The sequence below is a fragment of the Oryza brachyantha genome, chromosome 12, assembly GCF_000231095.2.
Source record: "Oryza brachyantha chromosome 12, ObraRS2, whole genome shotgun sequence".
In the NCBI taxonomy this organism is placed as follows: domain Eukaryota; kingdom Viridiplantae; phylum Streptophyta; class Magnoliopsida; order Poales; family Poaceae; genus Oryza; species Oryza brachyantha.
Window position 1 is genome coordinate 13,943,817 of NC_023174.2, and position 15,152 is coordinate 13,958,968.

Below are 15,152 nucleotides of genomic sequence, written 5' to 3' on the forward strand. Positions count from 1 at the left end.
TTTCGATTGGAACTTGTGGATGATCTTTCATTCATACTGACAATTATTTGTATTCATTAATTCTTTAAAAGAAACAGGTTTAGAGGGGGAATCCTTTGTGCTTGTCCATTTGTTTGAGCTGAGATATGTGTGGTGTATATTTGTTCTTGTATAAAAGATGAAAGCTTCTTGAGAGCATATGCAACTCTATTAGCCCTATTTTCCTCTAGAATTTGGAAACATTTTGTTAGCTGTCTACATTAGTGAGTAGTAACAAGCTTAAGCTTGATATTTAAAGAGCAATTCAGTAGCTTTCTTCATTTTCTGAACTCAGGAAAACCTCTAGCTTGATTGGATTGAGCCTTATGTAACCAATAAATAAAGTTATGCTATAAAATCTCAAGCTACCGAAGTAACTAGGTTCTAGATGATTTTTTTCGCCTTGATTCATCGCAATAATGTGATATGTAACTTCTCTTTAAGCGTCCTGATCATGACATGTTTCTCAGACATGTACTGAATAATTGATCTATTTCAGAATATAAAGTTCAGTGCTGATGTGAACAGCGTGAAATCCAATGATAAACTGTGAGTTGGGGCAATAATGCAATGTAGAGTTGATCAAACAAATTCTAGGCTCAAGAACTTCACCGCCAATGGCGCATGCAAAAAAAAAAGAAAAAAAAAACAAGATAAGATGACACCTGACTGATTCAGACAGAAAGATGGTTGCATTGCATAGGGACATACCAATTGTCTGAGTCTACTTACAGGACATCCACTGCAGTAATTTGCTGGTAAAGGCATTAGGTGTGAGATATATTGTGTATTTACTTTTGTATTGAGTTGCAAGGTTACACTGCTACTGGATACAGTTTCTGACTGTACTTGTTCATTTTACTACTCCCTTCGTTTCATATTATAAGAATTTCTGGGTCTGTCTAAATTAATCCATGTATCAATGTATACATTTTGTATATGTGTCAAGATTTATTAGCACATAAATAAATCTAGCCCCAAGTACAGAAAATCTTATAATGTGGAATGGAAGTAATACTATAGATGGGAAGATGCCAAGAACAAGATGTATCTCTTTCTATTGAAGTTTTCTATACTCCTTTAAAAGAAGGAAATAGTGATGGCAGTAAATCTACCACCCCACCAATTTTCTGTAACTTTTTATCGAGTATTACTTCATATGTTTTAATATTACAAAAGGGTCCCTCTACATATGATTCTACCTTAATTCATCTCTCATATACAAGTTTGTTATGCAAAGACTAAATTGTCCTAAAAACCTCACAATTAGTCTGTTCCAAGCAATGCTAGACTCAACTTATTTTAACCCATAGCAAGGCATGGGTATTTAGTGTGAGATACATACTTTTGTATCGAGTTGCAAGGTCACACTGCCTCAAAGCTGGAAGCCAAGTACAGCTAATACAGTTTCTGACTGTACTTGTCCATGTTACTACTTTACTATAGAGGGGAAGATGCCAAGAACAAGATGCAGCTCTTTCTAGTGAAGTTCTATCTGATGAAAGCAACAAAGAGAACCTCCACACATGCCTGCAGTGGGTAGAAAGGGTAGGAGGGGTGTCTGCCTTACAGCCACATTTTCCTTCTTCAACTGCAGCCATTATTTCAGCTTTTGAAGGCAGGCACTGCATTGGCTCTGGAGCATTGACCTTCTGAAACCAAGCATATCATAACCTCTAGAGAATTCATCTGCATGCTGCTGAGGGAGTTTGAGATCATAGGATCATAGGAGTCAGCTACCCTGTCATGCCAACAACACCTCCATTGTTGACAATCATCGTCGCTTCTTTCGCGATATATGATCTCCCCGACAGCCCGTGAGTCGGGACTAGTAAACCAAATGGCTTTCACAGGTGATGAAACTGTGCTGGAAAGATGAACTGGAGTGACCTCAACCACAAGAACTCTGGATGATGAGAGGGGGTCAAGAGAGTAGTGGCTAGAATTCATCGGCGCGGCAGAGAAAAAAGGCAGGCGCAATGATCCATCCTTGAGGTCCATAGGTGATGGCTGGATGAGAATTGTGTGCACCACAGTGAGGGATTGTTCTTTCCCCATCATTTGATCTGCAGACAGTAAGTAGTGTGTCACACTCAGCAGGGAATTCCTGGAAAATGGTCCCATTTTGCAGGCCAAAGCTCCTTTTCTCTCAAGGGGTCTCTGAATTCATCATCCTGATCAGTTCCTTTCCTACATACCTCTTTCATCTACTTTGATCCGTTGCCATTGGTTTTATCTCACCTTTTTTCAGATTGTTGGTAGCAATGTGAGAAGTTCATAGGGGTGTAGATGGATCAATCAAAAAGCTCTGATAGCAGATCCAAAGCATGTTAGGTGATAATGGACAGACACAACATCCAGAATCCACAGATGTGACACTGAATAATTGGAATGAATTGTGTTACTCCAGTAAGTCAAGCCTGCAGTGGTTTCTTGAGGAGAAAAGAACGGTTGAAATGCATCTGTGGCCTGTAGAACTGATAAAACTGCACCCTGCAGACAAGAATTCAACATTTGCTTTGGGAGTGAAAGAATAATACTACACAGTTTTAAATAGTATGCACGCACATATCACATTTCTGGTAAAGGGGCATTTCATACTTGTAAGCATTATTGTTGCATAAACTGTACTCATACTGCAGAATTTTCTTAAATTGTTCCATGTAGTACCTCAGAAAGCCAGGAAACTCCCAGAATTTAATCATCCAAAAACATTAAGATGAAAATACATCACCAGGAATGTTTACAGTTTGCATTATGCAAGTTGTGGGTGTGATTCTGTTCCATTGAGATGGAACCACCGAACCAGGAAACATGAGCAAAATGCATCATACTCAAGTAGATCGATCAACATACAACCATACACGCTAGCTGTAAGTAATCTCGATATATCACCAGGTGAAGGATTACAAGTATCAATTACTGTAGACACAAGGTTTAATCAAATCAAGCAGCACTTTGCAAGTTTGGGTGAAACATTAGGTGATTGTTTGGCTTTTTCATAGAAAAAACAAACGGCATATTTGCAAACAAAAAATAATTTGTAAATAAAACTTCTATATACGTATTCTTAGCGATCTAAAAGACAAGGCTGGAAAATAAACTTCGGTGAAAGAAAACCCAAAATCAAATCTAATTTTAAAGTTGAAAATTTAAATTTTGGCTCATAAGCATAAACATAAGCGAAAAGATGGGGGTGTACAAAAGCCACAGTGAACGAAACCAATGAAAATAACCACATTAATAATTCCATGACCAACCAAAAGATTAGCTGATCCTTGTACAAAGAAACAAAGTAATTCAGCAACCACAAGTTCACATCACTGTTTACTATTATTCATACAGCACACTGGTTGCCTAGTTTCAACTCTCTTAACTTGAGAATTTGCGCCCTGTCATCTTCTCAGATTCATACAGAATGTGATTGATAAGGCCCCTTGCCGCACTGCACAGCAAGAAACAATTAGAGGATATGTACGAACATTATAAAGTAGCAAACGATAAGAAGTATCATCCAAACAAAGGTGTATAAATAGAAGTAACTTACTCATCCTTCATTTTCTGTATCTTCTCTGGGTCAGTTTCATGCATATTTTTCTTAAACTGTTCCCTTACCATGGAAACAAGCAGCCCTGTATTGTGTTTCTGGGTTACAAGATGCAACAATTCAGTCAGGACAAAACATGTGCAGTTGATACAGATACCCCATAAAATCAAGGAAAAAAAAAGGAAAGGGGCTCTTAATCTTAGTTTTGCTGGAATTTTATTGTATTCCGTGTAACTGACTCTCATGAATCTTACAATTGTATAAAATATTAACCAAATATATTCCATCTACATTTTATGGAGATCAACCTGAACTGCCCGCAAAGGCGCAAACAAACGACCTTTCTTACTATATGATTTTTCCAGAGAAACATCAGTTCTTTAGAGCAGATTTCTGAAAAGAAATCAAAGGAAAGTATCCCAAAATTCCATATTAGCTAAAAATGGGATAATTAAAATTTATATTTTCCCTGCCATTAAATAACTCAGCTTTTGCTCTGTTCATCTGTTGCGAACTATAACCTGATCAGTGTTAAGAAATAGCATACACAAGATAGTGAGATGGAGAAGTGAAAACAAAATATGTGTACCTGATGGCCAATGAACTTAGCCCTCCTTAAGCATTCACGGTATAACTACAGCATGAAAAAAAGTAATAATGATCAACACAGTGAACAGCATATCTCGCTCATCTGCTGCCATGATTTCATTGCACTTTTTTTTGCAGTGGTTTCTCACAAATAAACAAGATTAAAACTAAGGATGCAACGAGCATGACAGAAGTGTTTTTGGAAAAAGCTTTTAAGTTAAATTCTAGGATGATTCACTGATAGATTTGTTCTAGCTATACATGTAAAAGCTCAGGATTCAGGAATGACTGACTGACTGCTTATTAGTCACTACTACCGCCGTTCCATATTATAAGACGTCTTGGCCATATCTAAAGTCATCCATGGATCAATATATATATGTTATATACATATCCAGATTCATTAGCATCCGTATAAATTTAAGTAGGACCAGAACATGGAACGGAAGTAATACAACGTACAAGTTGTGAGGGTTAGATTGCCAATTAGAAAAGAGAAATGCGCAACACAAAATGGATACTTACTCTGAGCACATTATCAGCAAGCTCCGGAGGCAAAGCCTTTTGAATTGAAGGCATCTTCTTTCACTCCTGAGCCTCTCAATCAACCAGTCACTGAAAACATGTAAAAATGAAAGCTTTTTAACATTTGATCTGCGTTTAAACCCACAGAAACTGCCCAGCGATCCAAACAAAACAAAAAGGATGTTCCCGTCGGGAACTAGGTACAGCTCCAACATGGAACCGATCCAGCTCCTCATCCCTACCAAAGAACCGGCGACATGGAAGCCATCCAGGCTTGAGCCCTTGACCCGGCGGCCTGAGACGTTCCCAGCTTTGGAGGAGTAGGGGACGGGGGAGATGATAGGTGGCCGAGCGAGACGGGGGAGTACCTGTCGCTGCCACGGTGGTCGCCGGTCGCCGCGGGAAGGGAGGAAGGTGGCGGCGGCGGCGGGCAGAGGCGGAGAGTTTTTCCGCGACCTATGGAGCGAGCTGATGGTTATGGGCCGTGCTTGGGGGCCCAAAGCCCAGAACAATGTGGGCCTCTTTCGGCCCACTAAAAGTTTATTAGCGTACCTAGTAGAAATCGCTGGATTCGCTGGCCTTCGCCCTTCTGTTCTGCAGATCAGGCGGCGCCACCGCCGGCGAGCCCCGCGGCCCGCGCCCCCTCCGCCCTAGCGCCGGCCGCCACGCCGATCCGCCTCGGCTAGTCGGCCTCGCGTCGCGCCTACGCCGCCGCGCACCCCGCCACCGCGCCTGCAGCGCAGGCCGTCCGCCAACTGACCGCCACACCGCCGCGCACCCCGCTGCCGCCGACCCGCCCGCCGCCCGCCGCCAGGAGCCCAGGAGGGGAGAGAGTGAGTGAGAGAGAGGGAGATTGGAGGAGGCGCCTGGCGAGAGAGGCTGTGGAGTGAGGAGGACTACTGGACTAGGGTTTGGCTGTTGGCTATTGGGCTAATCACTAAGGGCTGCTGGGCTTCGAAAAGGCCAAGGCCTGATGTGGGGCTAGCCCAAATGAGTAGGGCTGAACTATCTGAAAGGCTAATTAGCGCGTGATCGTGCAAACGGCCACGTGCGAACAGGCTGCATGTGGCCCAAAACAGGTATTTTTTTAGTTTATGTGTATAAAGTTTATATTTTTTTATTTTATGTGTAAATTTTGCATATATAAATGTATATATATAAAGATTTATATCTCTAATGTTTTGTGTATATATAATATTTGTATCTATTAGATTTTCATAGGAAAATGTTTGTATGTATAAAGATATATATGTAAGTTTGTATGTCTAAAGTTTATACTTATAAAGTTTTTATGAATAAAGTTTATGAGTATAAAGTTTGTAGACCTAAAGTTTATATTATATATATAGAGAGACATATACGTATACACTATATGTTACAGTGATCGCGCGGGGCAGGGGCGCGCGCCCGCAAGCGCATTAGACCACCCCCTGAGCTACTGTTGTTGTTTTTTGGAAAATACATAGGTACTAGTAAACTAAAAAAAGTTCAAGAGTGGGGCTAGGGCCTAAGATGTCCTAGGCCCAATTCCACCCCTCTTTTTCTTTACCACGTAGAAAATTACAATGTCTGTAAAGTTTACTATAGGTTGTATAAATATTCCATGTATAAAGTTTATTATTTCCAGTATAAAGTCTATGTATCTTGTATAATGTTTATGTGTGTTAAGTTTACTATTTCCTATACAATGTTGCAATGTATAAAGTTTACTAATATTCTATATATAAATATTTCATTTATGTATAAAGTTTTTAGTATAGTTTTTATCATATAGTGATAATTTAATTGGATATCTATTAAGAGAAAGTCCTAAAAAATGCTGTATTTTCCATAGAATTTACAATATAAGACAGAATTTTTGAAAGAAATTAATGTATTTTTTTATTTAGCATGGATGGAATGGGTAAGTAAGAGTAGTAGAGGCTAAAGTGTGATGGTGTTAATTATGGTTCAATTTGTTAGTACAATATTCGTAGTTAGCTAACATATAAAAGCAAAATAATTTAACAAGTGTGTGTAAGGCTTATCCAGAGACACATTGATGGGCCATTTGATCCCACGCAGGGCTATCAGATCTACGTGTGGCCTTCATATACTCCTTACGTTCATTCTCATATACTCCTTACAAGTGCATTGCATCATTATTTAAGATAGTCTGGCACTTGATCATCTCCGAGCAAGGTTGCTATTTGTTACTCTTGGAGGTTGCCACCTAGACGGCTTGGAAGAGTTGCCCGGTGACATCTTTGAGGATGTTGTGGAAGAGGCTTGGTGTTGTTTGTGAGTAGTTTAGAGTTCATCACCTTCAAAGCGAAGGAAGAATTACCCTAGTGATCGAGGATTGGATTGACCACTTCGGAACCGGTTCCCATCTTGCCCACTCCTTGACGAAGGGGTCCAAAGGCTTGGAGGTGTGAGCAGTGAAGTTGGGCTCGCCTCAACGAGGGGTAGAAAACCAGCGAGTTTCCGAACATACGGTGATAATTCCTCATCTCTTGTCTCATTTACTTATTGCATGTACATTTATGCAATTTAATTTCATATATACTACTATTTGAACTCGTATCACCTTAGGATTACAAAACTTAATTTAGTTGCTTAGTTAGACCCATCCCTCTCCCTCGCCAAACCTAGTAACTTAGGTTAGTTTTGATTACGTGTCATCTATTTTAATAGTCACCTATTCAACCCTCTCTAGTCGACATCTCGATTATACACGTTCTTCACATTGTCCATGCTATCCATGACAAAAATCATGATTAGAATTACATGTCTCCTAATTTGATCCCAAACATGGGCATAACATTGATGGAGCATTGATCTCTTTTGTTCATGTTGCATATAACATAATGTGCAGTGAAATTGGTGGTTTAGATATGTTCAGACTAAGGAATTTTGATTTAATTATGTTTTCACTGTGTATCAAACTTCTCAAGGTTTTAATCCGCTTCTGTTGCCTATGAACAGTTGAGCAACTATGATATTATTCTGTTCCGAGTCACGGTTCCCAGTTCATCACCAAGTTAGACAAACTAACACTATTTTATATCTCTTGTTATACTGTTATAATTGTTCTTGATTTAATCTGGCTATAACATCAGAAATTCACAATTAGTGCACATGGCGTTTAAATCAGCCACTCAACCATCAAAATTTATCTAAAACCAAGCATATTTTCAGTTGGGTTAAAGAAAATCATCGGCGGTTGTGGTGGAAAACATCTGGACGTTGAAATACGATCGTACGGTCGTAGATGGCTCAAACGGGTGCGTCCCCTCCGTCTCGCTGACACGTGGGGCTAATCCTGCGGTGGTTTCCTCGGCGCCGCCGTCCTTTGCCCAAGTGCGTCGCCGGCGGTGGCAGAGTCCCCCTCAGAAGCGAGCCGGCGTCACCGAGGCCCTCGCCGAGTGCTGAGGGCATGCTCTCCATGTATTCGACGGAATGCCAGTAATGTGGATGCTCCACCTTTTCTCCTTCTTTGTTCTTTTGATTGAGATTTCATCTGGGATTTAGGAGGTGATGGCTCTAGTTTCTTTGCAAATCCGAGTAACCGAGTTTGATCGGTTGTTGTGCGCTCCAATCCCCTTGTGGTTCTTGCAGGGGCACCAGGAGAGATGGACTATGAGTTAAACCAATGTGTGGCATGCCGGTCCGGCAAAATGTAAGTTCATTGCTTGTTGTTGCAAAATAAAATTAATGCATTTGTGTTTAATGTTCCGCATGTAAAATAAAATTGTGTTTCATCACATATTAACAATGTGTAAATGCACACTTAAAAGTATGCTATAATAATACAATGAGCAAGAATAAGTTTTGCAATGGTACAACTACAATCAATGGGTCTGTGGCAAGTTGTGTTTCAGAACAATGAAGAAGAGGAAAGCAAGTGTAGCGAACATTGTGCACATTCCTGCTAAGGTCATCACATCAGCACATACCCTCTCTTGATTTAAGGACCGAATGATTGCTATCCTGTCCCACACGTATGTTCCGTCAGGGAGCCGTGGGCATGAGCAGCATGTTTGGCATTGCGACGTGTCGCAGTAGAAGCTTATTGTGGTGAGCGTGTTCATTGCATACTGGAACGGGTTTGTCCAGTACATCCACTTGTAGAACCTGATATCTGAGAAGACGACAACCACCCCAGAAGCAGAAACCCACATCGACGTTATTATCGAGACGAGGAACGCAGCGAGGATTGGGCTTGGAGCTAGGAAGGTGACCATCATTCCAAAGTATGTCATACAGAGGGTGAAGAGGAAGAGAACTGACCAGTATGCTATGAACTCTGTGGCTGTTTGCGTTCCAATGCCTGCCATGCCATTTCCAATGCCAGCGAATGCAAGTGTTGCAACAAGGAAGTAAGGAACTTCACTGACGACCCATGACAGTGGGTACAATATTGGGTGGTACATTTTGGACCTCATTTCTCGGAAGTAAGCAAGCCTATCTGTTCCGATTTGAGGAACCACATTGTTAGCAGATATAACCCCGATGAGTATAGTTTGCATGTAGATGTACAATGACCTTGAAGTCACCCCATATGTATCTTCATACTTAATCTTGAAGTAGAGTGAGCCCATCAATAAGCCAACCATCACACATCCAGTGAATCTGCTATAGGTGTAATGCACATTTCTCCATAAAAACCTCTGTGTCCTTAACAACACCAATCCAAGTTGTCTTATAGGTGATGCAGAGTAATTGTAATTGCCAGTTATCATGTTGTTATGTTTTCTGGACTCGTTCTCGGCGGTAGTCACTCTGGTGATGGTCCCCTTGGCTATCTCAAGCAAATAGCTGTTCTGAAACTCTCCTACGATGTCTGCAACTGCAACTTTTTTTCTTGGGATCCCAATTCCAATAACACCCATGATGAAACTGACAGGATTTTGTGCCTGAATATATGGAGGTAACCTTGGGATTTCTGTGAAGTACCCAAGTATTTCATTGCAGTTGACTCCTACTGGACCAAAGTAAGCTTGATCACCGTCTTGAGTTAGGATTATGACTTGATGGAAGTATGAAAGTGCCCGAGCATTAGGATAACTGACTGTTGCGATGACTGTTTGCCTAGACACTATTAACCGTGAAAAGACATTCATGATTGCTGAGGTTCCAGAAGAATCAAGACCAGAAAGGGGATCTTCAAGGAACAGAATACTTGGGTTCGCAGCAAGTTCAACTGCAATTGTGAGCTTCTTCGCTACTTCAAAAGTTTTGACAGTTCCATCTCTTAGGGATCCAACCAAGTGGTTAGCGTAGTACCTCAGGCCGAGCTGGTCAAGAACTGTCTCTACATGGTGTTGTCGTCTTGCTTTGGTAACACCATTGACAAGTCGGAGGCTGGCACTGAACTGAATGGACTCACATATGGTAAGATAAGGTTGATGAGCATCAAGTTGCTCGACATATCCCACTCTTCTTGTGAAATCAGTAGAGGGTCTGGTGCCATTGACTTGGAGATCTCCGATAATATTGCCATCAGGAGGTGGCCTGCCTGCAAGGCACTTGAGAAGGGTAGATGTACTTCCATTATTACCACCCACAATAGCTAGCAGCGCTCCTGGTTTTGCATATCCAGTAACATTCTGAAAGTCCAGAGATTCTTCCTTTTCTCCTTTTCTACACCTGTCATGAGAAAGCTTTGTCAATATTACACTTGATATAGAATTGAAGATTGTTCTTCTGTGGAACTTTTCATTCACCTTATATTTGCTTTGTTTAAGACAATTGATATACCAAAATGGCTTCTCTTATCATGTTTTATTTTTCAAGTATGACACTGTCACTAGAGGATCTTCTCATTATAACTGAAATATTTTATTTAACAGTATGCTAACATAGAACTCCATGTCCGATGATCTGGAAACATACCTGGAAAATGATAGGTCCATGAATGTTAAAGTAACTGGCATGACTGGAATTGACAAGTGTGCTGGTTGAGTTTCAACTCCAGATTCCTCCATCCAACTCCCATCACTCCCATCCTCAGACATAATTTTAGCAGTTTTAGATGCTAACTTTGGTAGCCCCAGAAACTCGTATCTGCCGGACTCTATTGAACCTTCCAGGTAGTCATCACATGAACTTTCATAAGTCTCTAAATCATATAAATAGTTCTTTGAAAGCTTCCTTTTGTTGATCGAAGGCACATAATGACTCATTTCTGAAAATTCTATCTTATTTAGGGACATTAATGCCAACAATTGTACAAACAGTATCCACCCAATTATAATTGCATAAGGAACCAAATGATATTTTGAAACATTTGTCAAAAGTTCAGCGTATATTAAGTAGGCCTTTCCAACAACCATATGACGATATCCCTTGCAGAAATTGAGTTGTTCTGGATACTCCTTGCAGGACTCTTTGTAACCATTTGAGAATTGTTGATCACAGAATGAGAGATTAGCCCAGCGGATTGGATTGATGTGCATTAGCCACTTCCAGTAATGGGGAATATTATATGGGTAAATCACAAACCCACTAAAGAGAAGAAAAATGGACACTACAAGCCCTGCAAACAGAAAACAAATATGTCCAAACTGTTTAAGTTTAACTTCTTTTTTAAAAGGTAATAACTAATAAGTTTCAGGTGTTCATAGTTTATATTTCAAAAACAGATAAGTCATTGTTCAGTGTTCACTGATCACCTGCTAAAGCATTTGCCACTTCAGGAATTGATGACACTGCACTCAGGAAGAAGAAAATCGATGATCCAAAGTAAGCTACCAGAAACATCAGAAAAAGGTACTCAAAGAACACTTTTCCGTCATTCTCCATCGTGAGCCCAGCTAGAAAATATACACAGGCTGAATAAAGCAGTGCCTGCATTGTATACAACATAGTTGCCAAAGTGATGAAGGTAGTAAGTACAATGGACATTATGTTTAGGATCCAGTAGCATATGTCTTGTCTTTAATTAAAATTACCAATAACAATTTACAGTAGGTTGAGATGTTGTCTATTGATGAAAAGAATGATCAGATCGTCAAAGGATGTGATTACCTCAACAAAAGCCTGGGGTAGATTGGTGACACAATGAGCAATAACATAGGAGGACGTCCTGAAAAATCTTTGGTCCTTGTGCTTATAGAAAATTGGTCTCTGAAGCATATATAGTGGGATGTGAGGTATGTTTATGAGCAAAATGCTCATGGTGGTTACAAATCCAAGTGCTCTCACAGAGTTCATGTCTTGAAGCCTGTACTGCCCACCAAGCTTGTAGAACAGTGTCCCAGCAAAGATACCAAGAATGCATGCCTGGATAAGGCAAAGTAAGCTATCTTTTCCTATCATATGGCACAGCAAGTAATTTATTCTTTTGAAATCAGTATTAATCTATAATTGGCAAACCTGGAAGAGTCGAAGCGTGCCCAAAATATAAAGATGTTTTAAGATTCTTAACTGCCTCTGGATAAGGGTCCTTGTTGATGTCCACCATGGTTGCACATATGGCTTCTTTAATTGCACCCACTGTGGCTCATTCTCGTTGATCTGTGCAATTTTGTTTATCAAATGCAAAAAGTTTAAGTTGGATTCACCATGATCGATTAAGACAGTTTCAAGCCAAGTAAACTTGTGCTTTTTATTACTGATAATAATCAGTGGCATAAGTTCTTGATAGAGATCATTAAGGAACTAACTTGCCTTGTTGTCGGATCGCTCAAGTTGAAGGCGGATATGGCCTCGGACATGGTGTAAGGTGGAGAAAGTTTGAGCTAGGTGCTTTTGTTGACCAAACATTGGCCCTGTTGATAGATACTGCATCGGCTCTTCATTTATGGAAATTCCTGTTACCACATCACCAATTTGGATATTGCCTGTACTTTCGACCCCACTGGAAGTCCCAGGTTTGTTCAGAAGCTTTGCAACAACTACTTCTGAATGTAAAAAACAAAAAGGATAACATTAGTGTTATGTGTTAACCTTGAATAATGCATGAACAATTGCCAAGGAACCATACCCATTTCTTGGTGATCATCTGGAGAAGCATCTGAATTGATAGTAGTTATTTTTCTTAGGGATAGGCCAATTCCTGGCTCACTCTCAACCCAGTATGTACTTAACTCCTTGCTCATGCCAATGACCCTTAATATATCTTGGTAATGATCTGATGAGTAGTAGCACTCCACAAGCTCCTCAAGGCTTCTTTGAGTTGACCTTGGTACAAGGTACTGCATGCTATTTTCAGCAGCAATGTCTTGGAGAAACTCCCAGGACTCAACATGTGGTGGTTTCATATATCTAAGTAGCAGAATCATGATAAATATTTACCGTAAGCAGATCTTTATTGAACTAATAGTTTAAAATAAAAGAGAGTAGTTAGTATTACCCTTGTTGAGCAAAGTATGTGACGGCATCTTGTCTTGGACCTTGGTATAGCACATGTCCTTCCCCAAGTAAGGTGACCCGGTCGAAGAGGTCAAATGTTTGTTGAGAGAGGTAATTGAGGGTCATGACTGCTGATGATTGCTGGATTCTAATAATAGTCCTAATAGTATTTACCAAACCATAAGTCATCGATGCGTCTGAGCTGGCCAATGGCTGGTCATAGAGAATGACTGAGTAGGTGCCTAGAGCAAGCTCTGCTGTTGTCAGCTTATCTCGGTCAGTTTTTGATATGGTGCTAACAAGGTGGTTCTCTATTTTCTTCAGGTCAAGGATCTGCAAGACATATTCCAGGAAGGGGTCTTGTCCTTCCACAAGGGCATATGCGAAGAATTTTCTCATCTGCGGTGTGAAATTTTCTGGCTGGAGACCTTGTGTGCAGTCCCTTGCAAACTCAAGGGTTTCTCGGACAGATAGGAAGGGAATGTGCCTACAAGAGCAATTGAAGTTTTGGATGTCAAATAATAAGTATCATAAATGTAAGAACGTCTTATACTTGTCTCGTCTCATTCTAACATTGTTTATTCTATTTTATTTGTTCATGGGAAGGCTGTTATAACATATAGCATTTTTCCCGTCCTTGAGGAGATACCATGAGGTATTACTATTTTCTATATAAAATTTGGTGTCTTCTAATATCTAAGGTACCAAGAGGTACTAAATTTTACATAGAAAACAGTGGTACCTCTTGATACCTCCTTACGGATGATAAAATTACTCTATAACATAACTTGATCAGAGTTCAAGTTAGACCATTTCCATAACTTAAACCTCCCCCAATTGTGCTCATCATTTGGTGAACTCTTACTGTTTGTTTTCATCACTTAAAATATTGTTCTGAGATTTCACACTTCCACTATTTTTTCTCCTAATTGGGAAGAAACAGTGTATTGTTTAGATAACTGAATTTTAATTCATCTGTAAATGTAAGAATATCTTCTACCAAAGCTTTTTTATGAAATCTGAAGTTTTATAATCACGACAATCTATATAGAATTAGTTTGCTCACTTGTTAAGCTGACCGCAAACATAGGCAATTAGCCGACTCTTTTGGACCTCATATGCTGTCTTGTCATTGTACAAGGCCATGCCTGTTAATCCATGATCCTTCCCTGGATCAATTCTTCCGGCAAGTATCTTTAGTAGGGTGCTCTTTCCACTGCCTGCATGCAGCACAGAATGGGCAGAATAACTGATAAACTTTTCATGTAATAAACTGGTGCACTCTTTTATGGGAAAGGGAAATGTTTGCTCGTTTTACAGGGAAAGAAATGACTGTCGAATTGGAGTCTCAAATTTCAATTTAGGTGAGACTGGAAACAGTACATGCACTTCTTGCCTAGATTTTAACTTGATAGTGTGGTGCCATTAGGAGCCTACTAAAATTTTAGACAGCACTTATAAAGTTTCAAGCCATTGTATGCTCCTGAAGGGTGTGTAGTTTGGAATTATTATTTCTGGGTGCAAATGAACTTCTCAACTTTTAAAGTTAGAAAAAAGAACAACCATTTACTTTTGTCAGGCTGGTGAATTATTCAGCTGGAAGACACTGTCTGAAAACTAAATAGGATAGGATTACTCACGGGGAATAACACCATAACAGACTTGGACTTATGGAAGCCACCGGTATTACTGAACTAAAAACATGATGTGCTTGAACCAGGTCAATTACCAGGTGGGCCAAGGAGTAGCGTCATGGAACCTGGCATGATGTAGCCATCAATTCCTTTCAAGATGTGGAGTTCAGTTGATCTCTGCCCCATGGACAGGCTCCTCACTGGTTGGACAAACCATTCAAGTAGCTTGTTGCCAAAGGTCTCATATCTGAAGGTTGAAGTTTCAATCTTTGCCGAGTATGTTATCCCACAGAATTTGACAATCTGCAGCAAACACACAATGTCATTACTGTCTGTTTGTGCCTAATAAATAATACTGGTTTGCATAGTAAGTTTATGTTTTCTAAACCTGTTAATACTCTAGTCTGGCACTTTTAGATGTTTCAATTTGTTTCCACTGTATGCTCTTGGATGTTTCTTTAGAATTCTTCAGATGCTATTGGAAATTAGCTTGAGTTTAATTT

At 40.0% G+C, this 15,152-nt stretch overlaps 1 protein-coding gene and 1 long non-coding RNA gene across 5 annotated transcripts; one reads left to right on the forward strand and one right to left on the reverse strand.

Annotated features, from left to right (window-relative positions):
• Positions 1 to 3,231: 3,231 nt before the first annotated feature.
• Positions 3,232 to 5,300, reverse strand: LOC102699736. The gene is made up of 6 exons (XM_006664047.3): positions 5,231 to 5,300; positions 5,047 to 5,134; positions 4,679 to 4,768; positions 4,155 to 4,199; positions 3,566 to 3,663; positions 3,232 to 3,463 (listed from the first exon to the last, which is right to left on the reverse strand). The coding sequence occupies exons 3-6, from the start codon at positions 4,730 to 4,732 to the stop codon at positions 3,391 to 3,393; spliced, it is 270 nt and encodes an 89-aa protein (XP_006664110.1). The 5' UTR covers positions 4,733 to 4,768; positions 5,047 to 5,134; positions 5,231 to 5,300; the 3' UTR covers positions 3,232 to 3,390.
• Positions 5,301 to 6,540: 1,240 nt separating this feature from the next.
• On the forward strand, positions 6,541 to 15,113 carry LOC107305397. 4 transcript variants are annotated; one of them, XR_005812964.1, is made up of 8 exons: positions 6,541 to 7,155; positions 7,859 to 8,125; positions 8,279 to 8,339; positions 11,045 to 11,255; positions 11,359 to 11,431; positions 12,353 to 12,534; positions 13,340 to 13,551; positions 14,736 to 15,113. It is a non-coding gene; the product is annotated as an uncharacterized LOC107305397 (long non-coding RNA). The 4 variants fall into 4 exon arrangements; XR_001551541.2 differs by having other exon boundaries at positions 7,859 to 8,339; XR_001551543.2 differs by lacking the exon at positions 12,353 to 12,534 and having other exon boundaries at positions 7,859 to 8,339.
• Positions 15,114 to 15,152: the final 39 nt, after the last annotated feature.

Bases quoted from the DNA above. Each gene is read 5' to 3' on its own strand.
- LOC102699736 (XM_006664047.3), bottom strand. From the start codon at position 4,732: ATGCCTTCAATTCAAAAGGCTTTGCCTCCGGAGCTTGCTGATAATGTG. The intron at 4,200-4,678 runs GTAAGTATCCAT...TTCATGCTGTAG, and splicing joins TTGCTGATAATGTGCTCAGA to TTATACCGTGAATGCTTAAG. The intron at 3,464-3,565 runs GTAAGTTACTTC...CTTGCTGTGCAG, and splicing joins ATACAGAAAATGAAGGATGA to TGCGGCAAGGGGCCTTATCA.